At 43.9% G+C, this 24035-nt stretch overlaps 1 protein-coding gene across 1 annotated transcript in view; it reads left to right on the forward strand.

The window, feature by feature from the left end:
* The first annotated feature begins 6593 nt into the window (after positions 1-6593).
* Positions 6594-24035, forward strand: part of PID1 (phosphotyrosine interaction domain containing 1) — a 117889-nt gene continuing 100447 nt past the window's right edge. The window contains exon 1 of the mRNA XM_077348825.1: positions 6594-6922. Within this exon, the coding sequence (XP_077204940.1) occupies positions 6893-6922 (30 nt within the window). The 5' untranslated portion in view covers positions 6594-6892. The remainder of the gene's footprint in view (positions 6923-24035) is intronic.

Here is a 24035-nt window from a genome sequence, read left to right on the forward strand (position 1 = left end):
TCCTTCCCAAAATGGGGGAGGGGAGAAAAGGAGAAAAGGCCACTATTCAAACACCACCCTTGGCTTATATGTGAGTCAATAAGTTTTTCCAGCATTTTGTGGTGTAATTAGGTGCCTCAGCTTATATGCGGGTCGGCTTATCCTATGGCGATATGTACAGTATTTGTTGGCGTATTAGACTACTTTTCCCCCCTGAAAAACATGCCTCCAAGTGAGGGGGGTCGTCCTATATGCCGGGTGCACTTCGGTTAGGATAGACATAGCTGCCCATAGTGGCCTATAGTACTGTAATGTAATGTAACAAACTCTATATTTTTAGTGGAAATGTTGGAGGGTCGTCTTATATGCCCAGTCATCTTATACGCCGGCAAATACGGTATATGGTTCACTTTCCAAATAGTTCTATAGTATCCAATATACAGAGGTCTACAAGTATTAGCATCACAAAGTGTAAATGCTCTTTAGAGTATCTTATATCACTGACAAAAATATTGAAAACGAAAAAATACCTAGGAGTATGTTTTGATGATTTGGAAGTTTGAGAAATTGTTTTACAGTGGAATAAAATGTTATTTGCCATTGCCAGCTTGAAAATCATTTTTTGCTTGTCACATGTTGAAAGAAAATAAATAAGTCAAAAGTGGCTTGAGAATGTACAGAAATGAACAGAAGTGAAAAAATATGTATTCCTACATCCCTACTAATAATCATATTATTTCTATAGTATTGCACTGTGATACTATTGAAGATTTTCCCCCAAGAATGAATTAACTTCTACTCACTGTCTTACATGGATGATCTATTGAGCAATCCTTCTATTCTGTGTAATCTATTTTGATCTGAGAGGATCTATCTGGATCTGAGAGGAAAATTTCTGGATCCTCATCTTAATAGGAAGCTTGTTCAGTCTTCCAACTATCATTTCATGGCTCTGCTAGTGAACCTAGATTTTGGTATAACATTAGATGTGTGTAAATATATAGTTGTTGCAATTAAACACATTTCTTTTAAAAATATTGAATAATAACTCATTCATTCATTCATTCATTCATTCTTGCATTCATTCATTCTTGCATTTATATCCTGCCTCTCATGACTTCTGCCGCCTCGAGGCGGCTAACAATTAAAACCATAAACAATTACCCCATAAAAACCCCATTAAAACAGTAACAGTACATATAGAGACTCACAAGATGGCGGAAACAAACTATCCCAACACAATCTACGAAGTCCAGTCATAGGTAAAGGTAAAGGTAAAGGTATCCCCTGTGCAAGCACCGAGTCATGTCTGACCCTTGGGGTGACGCCCTCTAGCGTTTTCTTGGCAGACTCAATACGGGGTGGTTTGCCAGTGCCTTCCCCAGTCATTACCGTTTACCCCCCAGCAGCAAGCTGGGTACTCATTTTACCGACCTCGGAAGGATGGAAGGCTGAGTCAACCTTGAGCCGGCTGCTGGGATTGAACTCCCAGCCTTATGGGCAAAGCTGTCAGACGGCTGCCTTACCACTCTGCGCCACAAGAGGCCTAGTCCAGTCATAGTTGTTATTATATTGTGATATACTGCTGTGTTTTTCTGGTCAAACAGCCTATTGCCTTTAAGGCCTAGATACGTAGCATACCTACTTTTTTATTAATAATAAAATTTCTGTAAGTTATAAGGTGGCAGAATCCAGATTTTTATACTATAGAATTTTTATTACATAGAATTTGGGCTACATTTCATTATTATTTTATTTTACTATATATAAAAATTATTTTAATGCTGCCTTTCCACCCAGTCAGGGCCCCCAAGGAGGAGAGCATGAAAATGTTAAAGCATTTGAACAATTAAAAATGGTACTTGTGGCTATAAAATAGTTCAATAAAATATATAAACATATATTATGATAAATAAACATGGGGAGCCATTTATTTCTGTTTGTAGCAGTAAAAAAGAGCAAGAGTCCAGTAGCACCTTAGAGACTAAAAAAAATTGTGGCTGAGTATGGACTTTTGTGTCACTGCTTCCTTCTTCAGATACAGCTAGAATGTGATCTTATCTGTCCTATATTTTGGAGAGCAGAGTGACTTCAGATGCCTACTTCACCTCATATCACACCTCAACCAATCTATGCCCTCTATTGTCATTCATCTGCTATTGTCATTTGCATCTTAATATCATCTGGCATTTGTATTCATTCTACTTTCCAAAATACATTATGAATTATTTATTTATTTATTTATTATATTTTTATACCACTGCTACCAGCACAGCTGGCTTACAGTGGTTCACAATACACATATGATAAAACATCCATCCATCCATGATTCCTCTATATATTTGTGAAACAGCCTGGGGGGTGGAATGTGTCTGGATGTCCAAGTTGGAATAGGGCCAATCAGCGTGTAACCAGCAATGCTGGCTGTACCCTGATTGGCCCTGCCCCTACTGCTCCTGCCCTCCCTTCCTGGACGCTAGCCATGTTCCTCTCAGATGCGCCAGAGACACACACACACACACAGCACCCTGCCAGACCAAACACGAGCCCTCATTCCCTCCTATCGCTCCTGCTGTGAGGGAGGTAGAGACACAGAGAGAACTGACCCAGCAGAGAGATCCGCCCCTGCTGTGACAGAGAGAGAGAGAGACAGACTGAGAGCTGCCCCAAACTGTACACCAGCCCTCCTTCTCTCCTACAAACTAGCCCTAATTACCTGCTATTCCTTCTGCTGCAGGCACACAGAGACATGCAGTGAGAGGGAGAGAGAGACACACAGAGAGAGAGATCTGCACCTCCTGGTGTCCCTTGGGTCCTAGCGCTCATTGTCTTCCTGCTTGCAATGGGCTTTCTTGTTAGTCCTTACATAAAACCTCAATCAAAATTTAAAACATCATAATATTACAGCAAACAATTCCCCCCAAAATATATAGAATCAAAATGGCAATTAAAACCCAAAAGAAGAAGAAGAAGAAGAGTTGGTTCTTATATGCCGCTTTTCCCTACCCGAAGGAGGCTCAAAGCGGCTTACAGTCGCCTTCACATTCCTCTCCCCACAACAGACACCCTGTGGGGTGGGTGAGGCTGAGAGAGCCCTGATATCACTGCTCGGTCAGAACAATTTTATCAGTGCCGTGGCGAGCCCAAGGTCACCCAGCTGGCTGCATGTGGGGGAGCGCAGAATCGAACCCGGCTCGCCAGATTAGAAGTCCGCACTCCTAACCACTACACCAAACTGGCACTCCTCCCCCAGTGTCTTAAGCAGCTGGAACCAGTGGAGACAAATCAATGACTGGTGATGGAAGAAATTATGTATTATTTATTCTAAATTTGTTTAGGGCAGTGGATAACTCATCTGCCCATGTTTGTTTCTTTCTGCCATGCTTGTTTATTTCCTGCTATCCAATTTATTATAGAATCATAGTTGGAAGAGATCTCTAAGGTCATCTAGTCCAACCCCTTGCACAATGCAGGGACTCACAACTACCTGTCCAGTCATAGTGACCCCAATTTCATGTCAAAGTGATCTACCCACCCAAAATCTCCGGAATCCAGCTTGGCCTGGAGGAAATTCACCTACCATCCCACAGTGGCAATCAGGTATGCAAGGAAGGGCCACAAGAGACAAACACTGGCACATTCCTTCCTGCCCACCCACTCACAATCTGCCTAACATCTCTGCCTATAAGCTGTTTCAGACTCTAAACTACTGGGGGGGGATCTTCTTGTATGTTAACACTCTAGCACAGTGGTCCCCAACCTGCGGACCGCGGCCCGGTGCCAGGCCACGAAGGCCATGGCGCCGGGCCACGGCTCCCTCTCCCCGCCCCCCCCCGTAGTAAAAAACTTCCCAGGCCGCAAGCTTGCGGCCCGGGAAGCTTCTTACTGCGGGAGGGCGGGGAGAGGGAATCAGGGCCAGGCCGCACCCGCGCATTGCGCATGGCGCATTCACGCATGCACAATGTGCGGGCGCGGCCTGATGCGCGGGCATGGCCCGCAAGCGCGGCCCGATGCCCTGCCGGTCCCCAGCCTCAGAAAGGTTGGGGACCACTGCTCTAGCATGTAATGAATTCAGATGGTATGAAAGAAGTAATAATAATTTGGTCTGTTGTCTACAGTCTTGTTTTGCAAATGGAAATAAAGTTGAAATGAGTGGAGTGCAATAGTGAAAGATGAAAGGTCTCACTATACAACTTTTTTACCATTGAGAAACTCCTAAACATTCTTCAGGCTTTAAGAAACCCCAGAAGTGGCGTGACCATGCAGAATATGGTTGGGAAGCATAGCTATATACCTGCCTACCCAGGGTCCCTCCCTTTCCCACCCCCTCCAGGCCCATCTTTGGTCATTTTGGGAGGGGGGGGGACAGGTCAAACATGACCGTATATTGTCACATCATCGGTTAAACCCAGCAAGAAACCTGAGTTTCATAAAACCCCGGTTGAGAAAGCCTGATACAGGCATTCCAAAGAATGAATGATAGACGGTGAGCATTTTTGTTACTAGTAATTGTGTAGAAAATGACAGCCAGGATACCATTCAATAGACACAGATGGAGATAGTTTCTTATTGGCTAAAAGAAGAAATAGAACTATTTTTAAGCCAACAGGACACACACAAAATGGGTTTGTGACTATATCACAATTGTTAGAGCAGTTTCATACATGGGATGAAATACGAAACAATACGAACATGATACCATGTTGGATCAGACCAATGGCCTATCCACTCCAATATTTTGTCACACAGTGGCCAAAGCCCAAGTGCTATCAGGAGGTCCATCAGTGGAACCAGAACTTCAGAAGCACCCCCACTGTTGCACCCAAGAATACAAAGCATCACTGTACCATAGTGCTCCCTTTATACCTTGTGGTTAATAACTACCAATGGACTTATACTTCATGTTTATCCAGTCCCCTCTTGATGCTGTCTGTGCTTCTAACTGGCACTATTTCTTGTGCCAGTAAATTGCACGGTTAATTACTCTTTGAGTGAAGTACTTCCTTTTATCTGCTCTAATCCTACTGCTCAGTGATTTCATTGAGTGTCTACATGTTCTTGAATTGTGATAAAGGGAGAAAAGGACTTATTTTTCTACCTTCTCTATTCCATGCACTATTTTGTAAAGCTGTGATTTCCCCCTTTAGTCATCATTTCACCAAGCTAATGAACCCTATCTCCTTTCATCTTTCTTCCTAGGAAAGTTCTTCCACCCCCTTAATCTTTTAGGTGCCCATTTCTGTGCCTTTTCCAATGCTATAATATCTTTTTTGAGGTGCAGTGCCAAGAATGGCACACAGTATTCCAAGTGAAGTCACACCATAGATTTATACAGGGGTGTTATGAAACTGGTCTGGGGAAAATGTTGCATTTTAGGATCTGGGCTAAACCCCTTCCAAGTAGGAAAAGATTCTGCATCACTTACCAGCAGATGTCTCTGTTACTCTCACCTACTAGAAAAAATTGTGTAATGGAGGAGAGAAAAGGCATTATGTTGTTCCTTGGGCATCTGAAAGCTACTTGTTTCTGTTTGCCTTTCTAAAAGGATGCATATGAGTGATGTGAAGTGCTATTCTAGGAGGGTGAATTCTGTCAAAATCCAGGGCACCACAAACACGATGAGAAAATTAGTCGTAAAAAATATGCCATATCCAAATGCTCCAAGTCTTGAAGTAATGCACTACAAGTACCCTCAGTTTCATTTTATAAATGGCAAGGGGAAACTTTCCACTTATAAAATGAAATTTAAAACGTAAAACATCCCTGAAGTACTTTTTCTGCCAAAAGAAAACAAAGATGAAACCATGGCCTTAGAGGGAAAAAAAAGGAAAAGGGGTAAAAACACACACAGGTCAACAAACAAGATGGTCCTATAAATCCTTTGCTACCAAGAGGTGAAAGAGTCAGGTATATCAAAGCAGGAGATGCTTTACATCCAACCACGGTCTGAGAACTTTGGGGGGGGGGGGTGGCTGAGAGGGCTAAGAAACAACTATCAAACGCTTCTGCGGGGCATCCGAGAGAGAAGGGGGGGCACACAGAGCATCGATCCAGTATTAGATCGCCACAGGCCAGGAGGCAGCTCAGAATGATGAGAGTGAAACGTCTCGACTCCTGCCAAGCTCCCTCCCCACCGAAAAGCCACTCAGCCTGACGCCTCGGCCACGGCTTGCGTTTGCCGCGCGCGCTTTCGCCAACAGCGGCCGTCTCCGAGCGCGCGCGGAGGGAGGCGAAGGCAACGTGCCGCGTCCGATCCGTCCTCTCCGGCGATGTTCTCCATCGGCAGAGCGAAGCAAGCGCCTCACAGGCCGACGTGCCTGGTGTCTCGAGATGGGCGCTTGGCGTTGTATGGCGACGTGTCTGCACAGCCAAGCCACACGATCCTGGGTCGCCGCTCACGCGCCGGGTTGTCAAGCAGGAGGTCCGCAGGCATTACGCGCCGGGCGCAGCATCCGCCGCCGCTCCGGCGATTGCGCAAGGCTGGAAGCTGCGCAGCGCGGCCGAGCCGGCCTTCGGCGCGCAGGGGGCGACTTGTGCGAGGGAGGGTCGGCTGAGGCGGAGCTTGAGGGAGGGGGCGGGCTGGAGGGCGGGGCCGGCGCCGACGAGGCGGGCCTTGACACTGGGCCGCCTCCTCTCCTGCCGCGCTCGGGGGCCTTAGGTGGAGACTAGCGCAAAAGGACGGCGGAGCTCGCCTCGGGCAGGAGCCCGCGAGGAAGTTCCAGCGTCTGGCTCGCGGGCTTCTCTCCGCGGCGGCTGGGCGGCGCTCGCCTCTCGCCCCGTTTGCCCGCTGGCGCCTCGCCCGGACCCGACACACGCCGCGCAGATGTGAGCGAGCCTGGCCAGAGCCGCGCAGCCGCCCCGCTCGTCAGCAACTGTGTCCCGCTCCTTCCCGCCAGGTCCCAGGGGGAGAAATATGTGGCAGCCGGCAACGGAGAGACTGCAGGTAAGAGGGGTGAGCGCTGGGGCAGCGGCCGGGGGAGGGGGGGCGGAGAGGAGGATGCCTGTCATGTGACTGCAAGATTGGTGTCGGGGGGGGGGGAGGCGCGATCAACTTGCCTGTCCTTCCCGCCTGCTTGGCCTGGGGAGGCTCTGCTCGCAACTTTCCTCTGGCTCCAGTCGCATTCCATCCCGGGCCGGGGGGATCTTGCCTCCAGATGTGCTCTCTCGGAGGAGGCGCGCGCCGGGCGGGGGGAGAGCAGATGACTTGCAGATCTTGGGCAGGGGCTCCGGGTCTTCTGCTTTGCGCGGAAGGGGGGCTTCGCTCAAAGCAGAGGCTGACAAATGTTTCGGCGCTTCTTGTCCGTCCTCCCCCCCCCCCCGCCCCGTTCAAGCGCGCTGAGGGGAGAGAGGTGGTGGCTGCGTAGTTGTCATTGACGGCTAGCCTGCAAACTCTTGCGGTCCCGACTAGACGGGGGGGGGGGGGCTGTTGCTCAATTTCAGACGCCGCTGGCCGGCTGGTGCTCGCCGGAGGAGTCATCATTAACCACACGTAGCCAGGTCTCCGGGGTCGGCGAGGGGAGGGCACGGGCGCTCGTTTTGCAGGTCTCTCTCCCGCTCATATATAGTCTGAAATATTCTCCAGATGGTCAGCCAGAAAGGCTGCCAGATAAATTTACAGAATTCCTCAGACAAACTTCTTGGCAGGCCAGAGCTGCATTCAATCTCAGAGTAAACTCTGAAGAACTTCTAAGCCGTGAAACAAAACGCTCTGGAAGGCATGGATGCTAAGGCAGACTCCTGATTTGTAAGGGCCAACAGGACAGAGGTCAGCAGCCATGTGTCATCACCCCCTATTGCAGGGGTAGTCAAACTGTGGCCCTCCAGATGTTCATGGACTACAATTCCCAGGAGCCCCTGCCAGCGAATGCTGGCAGGGGCTCCTGGGAATTGTAGTCCATGGACATCTGGAGGGCCACAGTTTGACTACCCCTGCCCTATTGAGTGGGAGGTGCTGGCTGATACTGGCCGCAAGCCATGGTCTAGTAGTTTATGGGCCCCAGTGTGGACTTAAGACTACTGCCAACTTAATGATGCTCAAGCAAGGTGCTTCAGTATTTTGATCCTAATTTGTTTTAGCCTAGTGCAAACTGATCTTGACTTGCTGAAGATACTTCAAGAGAAAGTCTTTTGAAAGGTCCTATCGCATTAGCAGTGATTTCTTAGTGGACTTGCTTTGTGGGGTGACCATGGTGTCCCTGTGAATGTGTGTGCGCGCACACGTGTGTGCATGTGCGCAGATAGACCTCATCAAGCACAGCATGCTTTATCTAATATGCGGTGAGGAATTCTAACGTGTTCATCATTGTAGTATTTCCAGATAAGACATTTCAGGTCTGTGTTCAGTCATTACAGTCCTGGCTGTGGTTCCTCCTGTTTTGTACACTGTCATTGTAGCAATGTTGTTTTCTGAAGTCAGGTTGTTATGTAAAACTCCTGGCACACTAAAGATATGAGCAACAGTTGGAAGAATTTCTTTTCTTTTTTTAAGGAAAGGAATTATTTTTTTCCCCACTATGGCGAAACATGCTGTCAAAATGATATTTTCCCTTCTCAGCTGAATCTTCAAACCATTTACTCCAGTCCAAGATTGGATTGGAGTTGGTAGTTTATGGCTGTAGGACTGCCTGGTACTGTGATTTTAAACATGTTGATAGTTGCCTGTCAGTTATGATAATGTAACAATTGCATTAATATTGTGAACTCTTTTAGATGTGTCTCATGGTTTTAATACTGTTGATTTCCCTACGTATTACATGCAGTCAATCTGCCTTAGCTTTCTGTATTCTTTACGCAAATCCTTGTGGGCTTAGCATGGTTGGATATTTAGATGGGGGACCACCAAGAAAGGCCAGGCAGACCATGGCAAACTATCCCCGAACGTCTCTTGCCTTGAAAGCCCTATGGGGTTGCCATAAATAGGCTGTGACTTGATGGCATTTGCCACCATCACTTAAATATTGAATAGTTTGTCTAGTATCCTGTCATCCTTTTAGCTGGCACTGGTTTCAGGACAGGACCAGAGGTTTTTTCTAGCCCCACTACCTGAATCCTTTGGCTGGATGTAGTGGAACCGAGAGGATGCTCCTGGAGGAAGTAAGACAGATTCTCAGTGACATGCTTGAATCCAGATCAGAACCATTTCCACCCACTTCTTTTTTTGTTGCAGTTCATTGAAATCATGTTTGAATTTGTACCTTTTGAATGAGAGGATTAACTCTGTATTTGAGAGCATCATATGGTTCAAGCTCCATATTGATTACCTTTGTTTTGCGTTTGACGATATTAGAAATACTGAAATATTCTTGGACTGAATCATATTAAGTTCACAGTTCAAGTCAGCACTAGTAATGTGCGTTTTCTTGACACTGAGGTTTATGGAGAACATGATCATTTTCTAAGGTTGAAATTGTATTTAAAAATCGAATTGAAACTTTATATCACACTATAGGTCTTTTCACTCTCCCCTTTTAAGAAACCATGTTCCATATGCACTTAGAGAGAAATTCTTCCAGTACAGGAGACTACCTACAGGCTTCTGACATGTTGCACAATCATGGTCCATAGATATCCCAGTAGGATTGTCAGGAAAGCTAGATGTAGAGCGCAGTCTTTTCCACAAGAAGGACTACATCAGAGCAAAGAAAAAAATAAGGTGGAACAGTTAGTCCATTATTTAATGTGATTTTTAAAAGCATTAAATGTATTAAAAGGTTTTAAAAGGACACAAACACTTCAAAACATCCTCACCAGATCAGATCTATGTGTTCCTTCTAGCATTTGGTATAGTGTTGGCCATTACAGATGCCTTAGTTGCAGTGTCTGCAAATATACACAGTATATATGACAATGTATGCAGCTCCAGAATTGGATGTGAAAGTCAATTATAGACATTTAAATAATTGTGACACCAAGAAAACTGCCTATTTAATTGAATGTTCATGTCAAAAGAATTACATTGGCATGTGCCACTTGCACCAGAATAAATGCATATCGTTCTCGCATTAGGAACTGATACAGGTTTGAATCTGTGCTCCCCCACATGCAGCCAGCTGGGTGACCTTGGGCTCGCCACAGCACTGAGAAAACTGCTCTGACCGAGCAGTGATATCAGGACTCTCTCAGCCTCACCCACCCCACAGGGTGTCTGTTGTGGGGAGAGGAAAGGGAAGGCGACTATAAGCCACTTTGAGCCTCCTTTGGGTAGAGAAAAGCGGCATATAAGAACCAACTCCTCTTCTTCTTCTTTCTTTAAACAATAAAGGTGGTCTTTGATTTCTTTGCTAAGCTGTGGTTATAATGGAGGCTGAACCTGGAACTTTCTGTGTGCAAATATTGTTCATAAGCTACATAAACTACATCAGAAAGTCACTTGGTTCTGAAATATTGTATGATTTTTCTGATTCGTTAACAGGTACATACAATTGGTCATATTAAAATTCTTGATCAGTTAATCATATTTGGTTCAAATCTATAAGACATGGGAGCATTCCAGAACATGAAAGTTTGGTTTAGGTGCAGTGACAATCTGTGAGTAAGCCTGGAAATGATGTGTGGGCTTGTGCATTTCCTTGCATGTCACATTTCCTTCCCTCACTGGTTTGTGGCAGATTCAGGTTTGTTGACTTGGATGACATTGCAGACTGTGGTTTACCATGGTGTGGTTTGCCTCTGTTTTTGAAACTGAGGGGACCTACAGTGCCTTTCCTGATGACTTTGAGGGAACGAGTTAGTTTTGAGATTCAAACCTTCCCTTCAAGTTACAAGATGTTCTTACAGTTGTTCTTACAGTAGCAACATCGCAATACTGTTGCTGCTGTGAGGTAAATTTTGGATTGCGCCAGAATTGGATAGGTATCAGTGAAGCAGGATGTCTAATAGAACAGTGGAGAAGATTCATTTATATACACGTTATGTGGTGCATTCTCTTCAAAGCTTGTAGTTACCCGGTGTGCTTATCACCCAGACCTTACAATTCTGTCCTCTCCCAGAGGTAGAGTTACACTATTCTGCCATATTAACAGGCAGAATTGTGCATGAAATTATCTACTCTCTTGCTAAGACAAATTCTTCTCCTGTCTGCATCATTCTCTGGAAAAAGGTTAGCTGCTAGAGCAGCACTCTCATAGGCTTGAGTGGCAAAACAGCTGTGTGCTTGTTTTACCTCTCAGGGGCAAGACAGCCTCTTGTCCCATACACCAAGGGAAAACATAGCAATACATTAATAGAAGATGAATGAGGAAGAATGGAAGTCACCAAAGGGACATGTGAGTTTTGTTTCAGACTCATCCATGTGGTGTCAGTCATGGAATGTGTTGTGTCTTAACCAAACACATTTTAAAAAAGTGCTATCAGAAAAAAGAGCAAAGGATTTAGACAGGAAGAATTGTGTCTGTTTACACTTCTGCAAATCAAATTTGCAGTGGATCTAATTTTGGCTACTTCTCTGAGCTGGTCTCTCCCCCACATACTTTATTCACATTTTAATATAAATAAATATGCATGGCAACCTGAGATGCACAAAAAATAAAGCAAAATAAAGCTTACTGTGCAGTTTTGCTGTATCAACTTCATAAAGTTCCCAAAGCAAATATCTAGAAAGAAAAAGCTGAATATATTAAACATAGTTATTGGTCTCTAGCAGATATTGCTCCTTGGAGGTTTTATTATTTCTGCAGTTGGAAACAAGCAATGGATTTAAACAAGGGGGATGGGCAAATGTGGATATCCAAGCTGTTTTAATTTAGCCAAGTTTGATTTGTTCTATGAATTTTAATTAGTGTCTCCTGTCAACTTTCAGCAAAAAACACATAATTCTGATAATTATCTGGAGATCTGATAGCATTGATGTGGAAAACTAGATGTGTGGAAGACCCAGATTGAAACAAATGCATGAAGAATGTGAGTGAATGAATGATTATTGGAGGTGTCTCTTGACCACTCTAGCCTCATTTTAGATAACTACCTCTTCCACCCAACTAGTAACATTTTTATTTTGCTGCATCTCCACACCCCACCCCGTACTCCCTTCCAACCCAAGGAGTGTTGATTCCTAGGATCATGGGATCTTAATAGACTAACAATCATATAAGCTGGGGACTGCAGTGAGGAGAAGGAAGGGCACTAGCTCTACTGATAGAAGAAGGGAAAAACTTTAATTTTGTTTTCTTACATTGTCATTCCACCTTGTATGCCTGTTGTTCTGCCTCAGCTGCTGCTGAGAAGAACTATTGGCTGTTTGACATAAGATAGTGGGCTAATGTGCAAAAAGGTCATGGTCACATGCTTCAAAGCATCCAGGAGCTTTATGTACCAAGCAAACTGCAAAGGGAAAGCTGGGAAGGGAGGCTCAAATAAGGTGACCAGATTTTAACATTGGTAAAGCGGGACACCATTGACTGGGGGGGGGTGTCTTGATTAAAAATTTGGTCTATATGGAGCAACAAAAAGTTACATAGAATGCATAGAACGCAAAAATAGTATTGTAATATAGATATACTAGTAAAAGAGCCCATTGTAAACAAAATACAATGGGCGCTAGAATGTTGGGGATAGGGAGGGACAGGGCAGCGCGCAGCAAGGAAGCTTACCTTAGAGAGGGCGGGCAGTGGCGGCGGGGCATCCTCAGCTGCACGGATCTTCGATCCAGGCGGGGTTTTGGGCAGTCCGTTTTTGGCGGTCCGTTTTCGGCAGTCACGGGAGTCCCTACCAGAGTCCCTACCGACTCCTGCCGGGACTCCCGTTTCGAGGTCCGTTTTCGGCAGTCACGGGAGTCCCTGCCGGCGACACGCAGGGCGGCTGGCGGGGGCTCCCTGCCCGGCGGCCTGATGCGGCGGGAGGCACTTCGCGCCTCTCGCCGCGTCAGACCGCCGGGCAGGGAGCCTCCGCCAGCCATCCTGTGCGCCACCGGGGGCTCCCTCGGGGCTCCCTTCGCGCCTGCCAATTGGTCCCTCCGATTGTCTGTCATGTGGAAGGGTCCAATCCGGACCCTTCCTCATCCCGGACACAGCCCACCCCAGGAGGGCTTACAGTTTTATTTAGTGGTGTACAGATATTTACTTGCAACATACGTACAATTTGCCAGGTGCCCCCAGATGTCCCTCCAAAAGTGGGACAATCTGGTCACCTTAGGCTCAATCTCTCATTAGCAAAGAAAGGGAAGGAGTTGGAAGGAGACTTGCATTTTCATTGGAAGAAGTTGCAATTGGGAGTGGGCTTCCTGGCAGCTTTCATTAGTTGACAATTGACCAAAGAAAACCTGTTTTGACACCAAGCCTGAATGTAAGAATAAAGTTAAGCAACCAAATTTTTTTGGGGGTGGAGGAATAACCTACTGACTTCTGATATGGTCAGATGGACTTATAAAGCAACTTGTTTTAAACATGGATTATTTCTTGTTTGTCATAGGAAGTTTAGTTAAGTCCATCAAGTTAGAGAAGACTGCTTGTGTTGTAGCATATTGGGGAGGGGGGGTCTGTAGTTGGGCAATGTCTCACTGCAAATATTGTTGTCAACATACACACAAAACCGGGAGCTTTGGACTGAAGTCAACATGTGTAAAAAATACTAATTGAAACAAGATACAACAAGCAAATGTGCCAAATATGACATGAATGGAGCTGAGACACGCATTAGTCATGTATCCACATTGTAGCATAGAGATGCTTCTGCAGATTGATAGAACTGTTTTGCTTGAACATATCAATCACTAGATTGCTTGTGTGTGTACATGAACCATTATAGATAGAACTTCTATATTTCTCAGTATTAATCAGCTGCAGTACTCTGCCTGCATACTCACCTCCATGCTCAGCAATGCCAAGAGATGTAATAATGTCTTCACTGTTGTACAAAAATTTGTGGTCTATAAAGGTACACAGAATAGTTGCATTGCATCCAGAGGACATACTTGTTGTTGTCCTCTGATGAAAAATAAAGGTGTAAAGTTTGTGTGAGGCCATTGATTTATTCTAAACAGTGCAGCTAGCTATTATACTTGATAATCAGCCAGCTTCTGGTCCCTGTAGTAGTGAAAGTAGTTTCAGTATCTTATTAAAATGGGTACAGGTATTGCTATGTTTGTAGTCTTCACAGGAAATGTGGTGGATGTTGTCTTCGAATAAATCAGTTGATGCTACTATGATAGCCATTTATATTTATCCAGCTCTTAGCTTGCAGTGAGAAATGTTTTGCTAGAGTAATGCAAAATATGTGTAAATGTAAGTGATAAGATAACACAGCATATTTTCTTTTAACTTGCACAACCTGTAAATAAGAAGAAAGCTAAATATGAAGCCTTAAAGGTAAAGTGCTTGTCATGGGCTTTTTAAAGAATGCAAATGAGGGACTCACAAGGGCTTGGAGGGACATCTCAGTTCCATCTCCACCATGATGTTCTCTTTAACTTTCCTGAAAGCCCCTGTAGTCTCTCTCTTTTCCATCCAGCAATCAATCTGCGTTTGCCTGCCCATCTTCAGCTATCCTTCTTTCCCTCCTCCTGACAGCCTTTCCTCAAGAAAACTATCAGAAACACCAATAACAATAGAATGTGCAGATGTCAATTGGAGATGGTTATGCCAATACTAATCATGTAGTACAAGATAAAGGTGCATTCTTGCTTTGAACCTACTGTGATAGTTTTCTTCTTGAGCTCTCTTGTACAGTGAGTAGCTCGTTAATGGTGGTGGTGTATTACTCAAACCATGCAATCTGAAACCGGTTTGATTTGAGTGGATTTAGAAGGGTGTAACACTTCATTGTTACATTGTTAGTATCTTCTTATTACTGTTGGTTTTCGGTACTTAGTGTTTGGGCCAGAAATCAATGTATTTCTGAAGCTGAAACTGTGCTGGGTGATCAGGTGCTAGTAATTTGCAGAACTAGTAATTTGCAGAATTTGTAACCTTAATGCTTGAGACTGAAACAAGGCTGGCCATCTGTAAACCGCTCAAGGAGCAGTATAAATAATTCACTAAGGCTAAGGGGAGTAGGCTGAGCAGGATAGGAAACGGGCCATTGGCCCCTTGGCCCCGGATTGACAATTGGAGGGGCCAATCGGAAGGCACGAAGGCGCCTTCCGATTGGGCCCTCACCAGGACAGACCCAGAGTTCCATCCAGTCAGCCCAGCCACGGGCAATCTGGAGACATTGCTGCCAGTCTGCTCCTGACCACTGTAGGGAGAGGAGGTCAGTAGGGCTGCCAAGTGGGATGAGAACAGAGGCTTCGACAGGATGCGCCAGCCCTTTTCACCCCAAGGCTGTCCTAACTGCCATGTCCAACTGTAAATTGCCTCAGAACACTGACAGAGCTGGCAGGAGGCTGGTGAGTCCGCTCCCTCCCTCCCCCTCCCTTCAGGCCTGCTGCGAAGGAGCCTTTAACAGCCCCTGACTGAGGTGTTTCCGAGAGCAATGCAGGGGAGCCTCAGGGCATGGGGGTGGGCATTCCTTTGGGAGGGATTTCTCCTTCTGCCAAACAGCTGACAGGGAGGCCACAGAAAAGTCCCTTCTCACTTAAAATACTGCTCTGGCTGGGGGTTAGACACAGCCAAGCCATGTGTATTTCTTCTTTGCAACTCTCTGCAGATTTGAGACCTACTGCACAGCGTTATTATGCAGACAAAACTGGATGCTGTTGCGGAGGTTCATTTGTCTCCTGTTTCATCTGCACAACAACCCTGTGCAGTAGGCCTCAAGTCTTTCAATTCAACAACAACCTGTATGGGAGGCCTTAAATGTTTCTTCTCTTCAACAACCCTGCAAAGTAGCCCTTTCTGCCTGGGGGGCTGATATTTATATTCTGCAGGTTAGTTGTAATTCCAAGAGCTCTCCAGGCCCCACCTGGAGGTTGGCTACCCCTGGGTTGGAAATATTCCTCGAGTTTTGGAGGCGGGATTTCAAAATCGTACAATGCCTCAGAGTCCAGCCTTCGAGGAGGCTACAGGTGTGCTTCTGGGTCCGGGGGAAAGGCTGCACCACTGCTGGGGGGGAAGTCTTCCTCCGGCCCCAAAAGCACACCTAGCGCCCGTTGTATTTACAAGTACAACTGGCTTGATCCCTAGTTATTCATAATAGTAGTTCACTATCAATTTCCTCTATTTAGAAACAAGTTCCTAATAGTTCTATGATATCTTGAATTGATACAGTAGAATTGGAATGGAAATGGTTGAAATAAACACATGTTACAATAAACATTAACTGCATTTTCTTGCATTTTTCTTTTGAGCAGATGGTTGAGTATTCAAAGCTAACAGATGCTAGAATTTGATCTGTTACTATCATGACAGTAGGTGTTGAGATTTTGACATACTTGTTGAAAAGTTCCATTTTTGAAATATAGAAGAATTTAACTTTTTAAGCATCTTCTAACTAAGTGGTGTCAAATGTTTTACACATTCCTCTGCTTTCCATTATGAGAGAGAGAGAGAGAGAGAGAGAGAGAGAGAGAGAGAGAGAGAGAGAGAGAGAGAAATTACTAATGGCAGGCATAATGGGATTTGTTTGTGGCAATCCTCTAATTATTTACTGCAGCATACTCTAATTGGCTTCAAGAAGATTATTCTTGTATTGGTTATCAGATCTGTTCAGCCATGGAGAAACTGTCACCTGACATCAGCTATCTGCTTGCTGATGTTCAGATCTTACTCATCCAAGGCTAATTCATCAGTCTTATTCATTCTAGATATGTATCATGAGCATATAAAAATTTACTTTTTCTGTCACTATCTATACACAGGCAATGCATTTTATTCAGTTAAAATTTTACTTAGATTAATGTTTTATATCAATTAAAAAGCCCATTCAGACATAGGGAAAGAAGTATATAACATCTCTAGTATTTTCATACTCAGGTTTACTCAAATAAATGTAGTAAATGCAAGCAACCCTATATACTTGCATATAAGCCGAGGCACATAATTCCACCACAAAATATGGGAAAACTTATTTACTCACATATAAGCCGAGGGTGGGAAATGCTCCATCATCACAGGCTCTCCCATCCAGCCTCCCCCCCCCGACAAATACATAAAAAATCATTATTGTTAATATAAGTTATCTGTATGGTTTCTGTTCTGTTTTATGTGAACCGCCCTGAGCCTTAGGGGAGGGCGGTATATAAATATATAATAAATAAATAAATAAAACTCAAGAGGATGAATGGCTGCTGGATTTTGTACCCCGCTTTTCACTAACCGAAGGAGTCTCAAAGTGGGTTACAATTGCTTTCCCTTACTCTCTTGATGCCGGACACGGCGAGAGAGCTCTGTGAGAATAGCTCTGGCAGGAGAATCAAACAGTGCCCCCAAGGCCAGCAAACCAGAGCAAACCAGCAAATAAGCTTGATGCTTTGCAGCACTGCACCACCAGTGGCCTGGCATGGCCACCGCCGTGCAGAATCAGCCCAAGAGAGCAATCACAGTGCCCTCAAACTTGTCAACTAGGTGAGAGAAAATATTACCTTCCTTTTTGAAGTAGTCATTTCTGTCAGAGCTTTATCTGGAAAGCTAGTGTGGTACAGTGGTTAAGAGTGGCAGCTGGAATCTGAAGAACTGGGTTTGAGTCCCCACTCCTCCCCATGCAGCCAGTCAACTGACCATGGGCTAGTCACAGTTCTGTCAGAGCACTCTCGGTCCCACCTACTACATAGGGTGTCTGTTGTGGGGAGAGGAAGGGAAGACAGTTGTAAGCTGCTGTGATTCTCCTTCCAGCTCTTTTCCTCTTCATCTTCTTCATCATCAGGAAAGCCACAACATGTGTGCTTATATCACCTGCTCCCTGGCACATTCCTGACCTGGTGTTCTTTTTTCTGCCAGGGACATTCTTGGGGCAGTATTGCTGTTTTCCACAACTTCCCAATCCACTCAATACTTCCAGTATGTTTGCGGTATTGGTGCATTGTCAGATAGTAGTCAGTGAATCAATGCCATAGCTAGTTTTGTGCCATCTGGAAGTCAGAGTGAGCAATACTTCTGTTATTGTTGTGGGTACAAACAGGTGAGATGTCTGAACTTTAATTATGGCACATGACACATACCAATGTGCACTGTAAATATCAGTTTCATAATGCTTAATGTTTTCTAATTACAAGGTAAAGATTAGCTCTTTAAAAATTGGTATGCGGGAAAAAAACACAATATTCCTATTTACTGGATATATTTTACTATTGCATACCTTCCCGATTTCCTAGACTACTTTTGCTCTTTTTGTTACAATTGGATAGGAATCTTAAAAACAAAGATCTTGGGAGTTCAGAGTGGCTCATCTGGCAATGCTTAAATCTGGGCAGTTCATTTTTCCTTGTTTATACTGTACGAAAATTGAACAGCTCTGAAAAAGTGCTACTTTGGGGCAAACCATGTGATCAAAGAAGACAAAAGTCAAGAGGTCCTTTTGTAAGAGCCTTCTAGAGGACAAATTAGACACCATTTTAGCATGCTAGTTTACTAACCTAATGATCTGTCTAGTTATAAAAGTCAATGGGTGAATATTTTTTTGAGTACCGAATTTTAAAGTTTGTACTTTTCTGTTTTTTTTTCATCCTGTGGGAAAACATTTGACATTAGAATCAAATATCAAACAGTCCATTTAGAATTTAATGTGTAACTAAGGAAATCCAGAAGTTTGATCTGGCAAGATTTATGAAGCAATGTTTTTCCTTTCACATAGTAAATTTCAGGGGCAATGCAGTGTCATTGTAAACAAATGCAATGGACTTCATGTGTTGGGACAATATGAACATAGAGAAATAGAGGCATCATAAAAAAGCAAGAGCTATTGATGTTAACTGCAAATGCAAATAAATAAAATAAATTAACTGTTTCCTGCTCGTAAGTTAAAGAAGGAACATACTTAGCACCCCTGTTGCTTTTATAGTGTGGACATGAAAATAGGTATGTTTAATTTCTAAAGTAGTAGGTCAGGAGGAAGAATATGAACAACATTACTGAGTTTAAGATCCTGATTTTTGGGAAGAATATGACCAAATTGTGTTTAGGAATTTCATGGTAGAAAGCTAGAGGGTTGAATATGCCAATGAAATGGAAGATAGCTAGAAGTAGCAATGAACTGACTTCTTTCAATCATTTTGCTGAAGTTAACAAAGATTCCTATAAAGTTAACTCATCATTTACCTGTCACAAAGTCCTGGGGTGTAGATGTAGCCCTATTAGCAAACATAGGACAGAAACAAGATTGAAGTTGGTTAATGGCAGAGGCAAATCAGTCAGGACATTTCACCCATACCAAGTTGGCTTTCTGAATGGGAGTTCATTCTGGTACGGGGGGGGGAAGCAGAACACTCTCTCCCACTGGCCCCTCCCACTCTGCAGATGCTCCACTTTTGGGTGAGGACAGACAGGTGTGCTGTGCCTTCTTGGGTGCAATCCTGGCCTCTTCTAGCTGCTTTGGGGAATTAAAGGGGAAGCACTGCAGCTGCTTCCTTCCTGGCATAGCTGCAGGAGGGGAAGGGATTGACAGGTGAGTTGTGTGCCCTCACTGTGTGCCCAGGCAACCCATTGCAAGGCTGCATTTTAAAAGAATGAAGAGCCATGCAGAGGTGGGAAGTTGTTTGAGATGAGCCCAGCCAACTTTTATTTGTGAAGCATAATCCTACTTTTTTCTTCATTTGCTGTGGGGGAGGAAAGGGAAGCATGGGCAGCACATATGTGGCTGCATGGGGGGGGGATCACTGTGGCTTTGCCCCCCCCGCAACGTGTGAGAAAGGAGGCCCAAATCCCAATCCCTGCAGCCCTATTTCTACTTTTCTCTCCAGGTCGGGGCTGGCTACTCCGGGCAAACCAAGGGAAACAGAGCACTGGCTCAAGGGCCCATTATGCACGGCCGCCGAAACGGCGATTTCGGGTCACATGGAAAACGCGGAGGGGGAAGACGCGACGCATACCGGTTATGTACGGGGCGGGGCGCGATGGCGGCAAAACCCAGATTAACCGATTATGCACGCGGCGATCCGGGCGCCGCTTCTGGTTGCGCCCCTTTCACCCGGAAGCTGCGCTTTCTTCCGCGTTTCACTGACGCGGCTTTTTCGGCGGCATGCACCGAAGCTGCGGCCGGTTGCAGCCGGCTCCGTGCGTTATCGGTGATTTTAGTCGCCGCCATTCCACCCCGAATGTGCGCTAAAACCCCCGTGCATAATGGGTCAAGGTGATCCCACATGAGCCAGCCAACTTGGTAAAGGGGGAAGACAGGGAGGCAAGTGCCAAGCCCAAGGCGGCCACCCCAGAGACAGCAGCCTGTTAGCCTTATTGGAAGTGGATAGGCCATGGAGGCCTGCCTCAGCCCTGTTTCCTGCCCAGTGGTGTAGGCTGCTGGACCATTCCTGGCATCAGGCGTGTGGATGAGGGGCAGCGGAGCGTGATGTCACATTTGGTGAGAGGTGATGTCACTTCTGGTGATATGTGACTTTTGGGGGGGCATGGCAGGGAGGGTGTGGCCTGCTGACATCACTCCTGGGGTTTCTTGAAGCCTGAATAATGTTTCAGGGGATTTTTTATGGTAAAGAGGTTGAGAAAGACCACTTTAAAGGAAAAATGTGAAGTGCTGCAGAAACCTGGGATGTCAGGGGAAATGACTTTATATATCTCAGCATAACCATCATCCTTTTAGCTTGCATGTGTTTATTCCATTCTAGTATGTTTCTCCAAGAATGTTCCTTATTCAATTTTTTCTGGCATTCCGTGAAGCCTTCTGGAATTTTCTAGCTTAGTGAGTGGTCTATTCTATGAGGTACATTTGTTTTTGCTATCTTGCATTGTTCTTCTGTAAATACATGAGTAGATACATATACAAAAACAAATAACTTGTTTCTGATAGTGTGTTCAGATTTGGGGGCAGGAGGGATAACAGATTTTAACCAGGGAATTGTGATGTGAAATGGGTGTGCCAGTAACCAATCAAGCTTGTATACATAAAAATAGACAACATGTTATTACTGGAAAGTAATGTGGTTTGCATTACTTCATATTTCATCCATAATTAGAGTTATTTGACATTGAATCCATATGTGTATGTTACCTTTATTTCAGAGAAATTTCTGGCAGATGTAGAGAACCCATAAATTTGATCAGACCTCTTAACAAAACTAGAGATGCTGAAGTCTTTACTTTGGAATACTTAAGTAGAGTCTATATAATTGTGAACTCTATAGAATGGTATGCATTTGATTAGGGATTTGGGCCTCTTTAATCGTATTGAAAGGGATTATTCTGAATTCAGTTTTGTATCTTCCTGAGAGAGGGAGAGAAACTGATAGTTGTGAAATATTGGAAATGCTTTAAAGAGTGCTTGATTCTACCCAGTCCATTTGCTTGGAGCTTGTGATTTCCATGTGGATCTGTGTATATTTAGAATTGTTCCAGTACAGTGTACAATTGTTCTTCCATGAAGTTGTATCTAAATCATCACGAGGGATGAACTGGAAGTGCAGTGTTGATAGCACAGAAAAGTGTCCTTTCCTTTAGTGTCTTTTTTTTTTTTTTGCAGTGCCCATAAAAATGTTTGCCAATTAATTGGCTACCTTTTTTTGAAGCCAATTGAGAGATGCAGAATTTACCTTCAATTATGTTGTCAGACAGCCAGATGTGACTTGCTAACATGACTTCATTCAATTTACCGTGTAATCCCTGAATGGCTGAGATAGCCCATGTGACATATCCAGAAAGAGGCACTAATTTGAAGGGGGAAAGCAGTGTGGAAGCAGCAGCACATAAACAGCTAATAAATCTGTGGAAAAATGTGAATATTACCATGATGGAGAGATCTGGAAAGACATATTTCCATTATCCCAGACATACTTTTGCTTTAGCCTTCAGACAAAAAATATTAATCATAGTCTTTATTCCTGATGTGATGGATTATGGATTACTTTAAATATTCTGCCCATCTTTGAGAGATCTCAATCATACGTTGGGTCTTTCAGTAACTGCTCTGTCTAGTTCAGGGGTAGTCAAACTGCGGCCCTCCAGATGTTCATGAACTACAATTCCCAGGAGCCCCTGCCAGCGAATGCTGGCAGGGGCTCCTGGGAATTGTAGTCCATGGACATCTGGAGGGCTGCAGTTTGACTACCCCTGGTCTAGTTCTTAGTCGTAATTTAGCAAATTACTTTAAGTCAAGCAGGTCTCTTCACAGCTGGAAATCTTCCTTTTTCTCTTCAGCAACCTCTGAGTTTTAATTGTTAGCATTGTTCCAACTTGGGTCCAAGGTGGGGGTTCTGGGATCCTAAATCCAGGTGTCCTCATGCTTACAAAAATAAGAATTGTTGCTATGAAGAAGCAGACTGTTGATTTCCAGGTAGGCTCGATACTTTAAACAGCCAGGACATAAATGTCCACAAGTGTCCTCCATTTTTTTAAGTAACCGTTTTGGTCTTGTGTAGCAAAATTGAACAAAAAAGTGCTGTGGCATACTAAAGGCTAGTACATTTATTGTAGCCAAGCATGTACTTTATGCATGTAAATTCAGATGAAAAGGATACATGGAATTGTTAGAGGAAGAACTAATTGACACAATGATCTTCAAAAATAAATTCATACTTGTTTCCATTATACTGGTCAATCCCTAAGATTGACACCACACCCATCTTTTTCCATTTCATAATACTGAGAGGCTTCTACTGGCTTAATTCAAGAGTGAGATTTACATTGGTCACCTACCATAGGCTCTTTAATAGAGCTAGTATCTGATCTTCCATCCTCTGGGTCATGTATGGGCTCTTTGTCTAGTTGTCATTTGTTTTGTAGTTGTCTTTTTTACCCAAAGCTTGACAGTATGCAGATTGAACATTTGCCCTTTCCAGCCTTGCTTGAAGTTATTTCAAATTACATAAATTGAGTTGGATCACTAGCTTATGGTGACCAGATTTTAACATTGGTAAAGCAAGACACCATTGACCGGGGGGGGGGGGGGGTTCTTGATTAAAAATTTGGTCTATATGGAGCAACAAAAAGTTGCATAGAACACATAGAATGCAAAAATAGTATTGTAATATATATCCTTTAATTTCAACATAAGTACAATTTGCCAGGTACCCCCAGATATCCCTCCAAAAGTGGGACAGTCTGGTCACCTTACACTAGCTCCAAGTTGTCCATGTGTGAATGACAATGTGCTACCCTTATTTGTGTACACTTATGTGTAGCTTTGTTTCCCTAACAGAAGAACTGATTAAAAGTTAGCAGCACTGATTAAAAGTTAGCAGCACCACCGTATAACCTTAAGGGTTATACAGAAGGATTTTAGCAACACTTTTAATTTTAGCAACATTGTATAAACCTTATCACAGCATTCCATTATAAAGAGTTCTGCTTTAAAAACATGAACATATTCAGTTCTTTGCTTGCATACGTAGTATTCATCTTCATTTTGTGTGTGTAGCATTTTGTTTTTACCAGAAAATTAAGAGGAAAGCTGCTATTCTTTCTCCTCCCATATAGAGATATTCATACCCAGCATGTTTGTATGTATTCCAATTTTCATTTTGTTCTAGTTCTTAAAAAGTCCTAATTGAGCTCTGTCAAAAGCAGACTGTGGGTAGCTATTGCCATGGATGTTTGCCAAATGTGATGTATTTTTTTCTTTTAATTATGGAGCCCTTGACTTCTCTTTGGAGAGACAGGCCTCAAACTGATAGATTGTTTTGGTTTTCTTTTTAATTAAATATTATGTGTGGCCTTCGGAATACATGATCCAAATCTGTAGAAATTTTGTAACACTCTTAAATGTGGCTTCAATTTTGAATGAAAGCTGAATCCTATTAGGGTCAATAGAATGCTTATTGGGTGGATTACTAATGTTGAATGATTGATGGCACTTTTGTAAATTAAACCAGTTCTGCCTGTTAATAATGGCATTTGTGATGGTACTTTTAGTATCCTAAGCAGTCATGCTATTTTATATTTTGAGTTATATACTGATTGTTTTCTTTACATATAATGGGTCAATGAATAGTGTCTCTTGAATATCCTGCCAAGAGCAGCCATCTTGTGTGTCCCTCCCCCATCTTTTTAAACATAATGCATGAGCATTGCATGTCCTGTCAGATTTCC

This window comes from Paroedura picta, chromosome 8 (genome assembly GCF_049243985.1).
Source record: "Paroedura picta isolate Pp20150507F chromosome 8, Ppicta_v3.0, whole genome shotgun sequence".
Lineage (NCBI taxonomy): Eukaryota > Metazoa > Chordata > Lepidosauria > Squamata > Gekkonidae > Paroedura > Paroedura picta.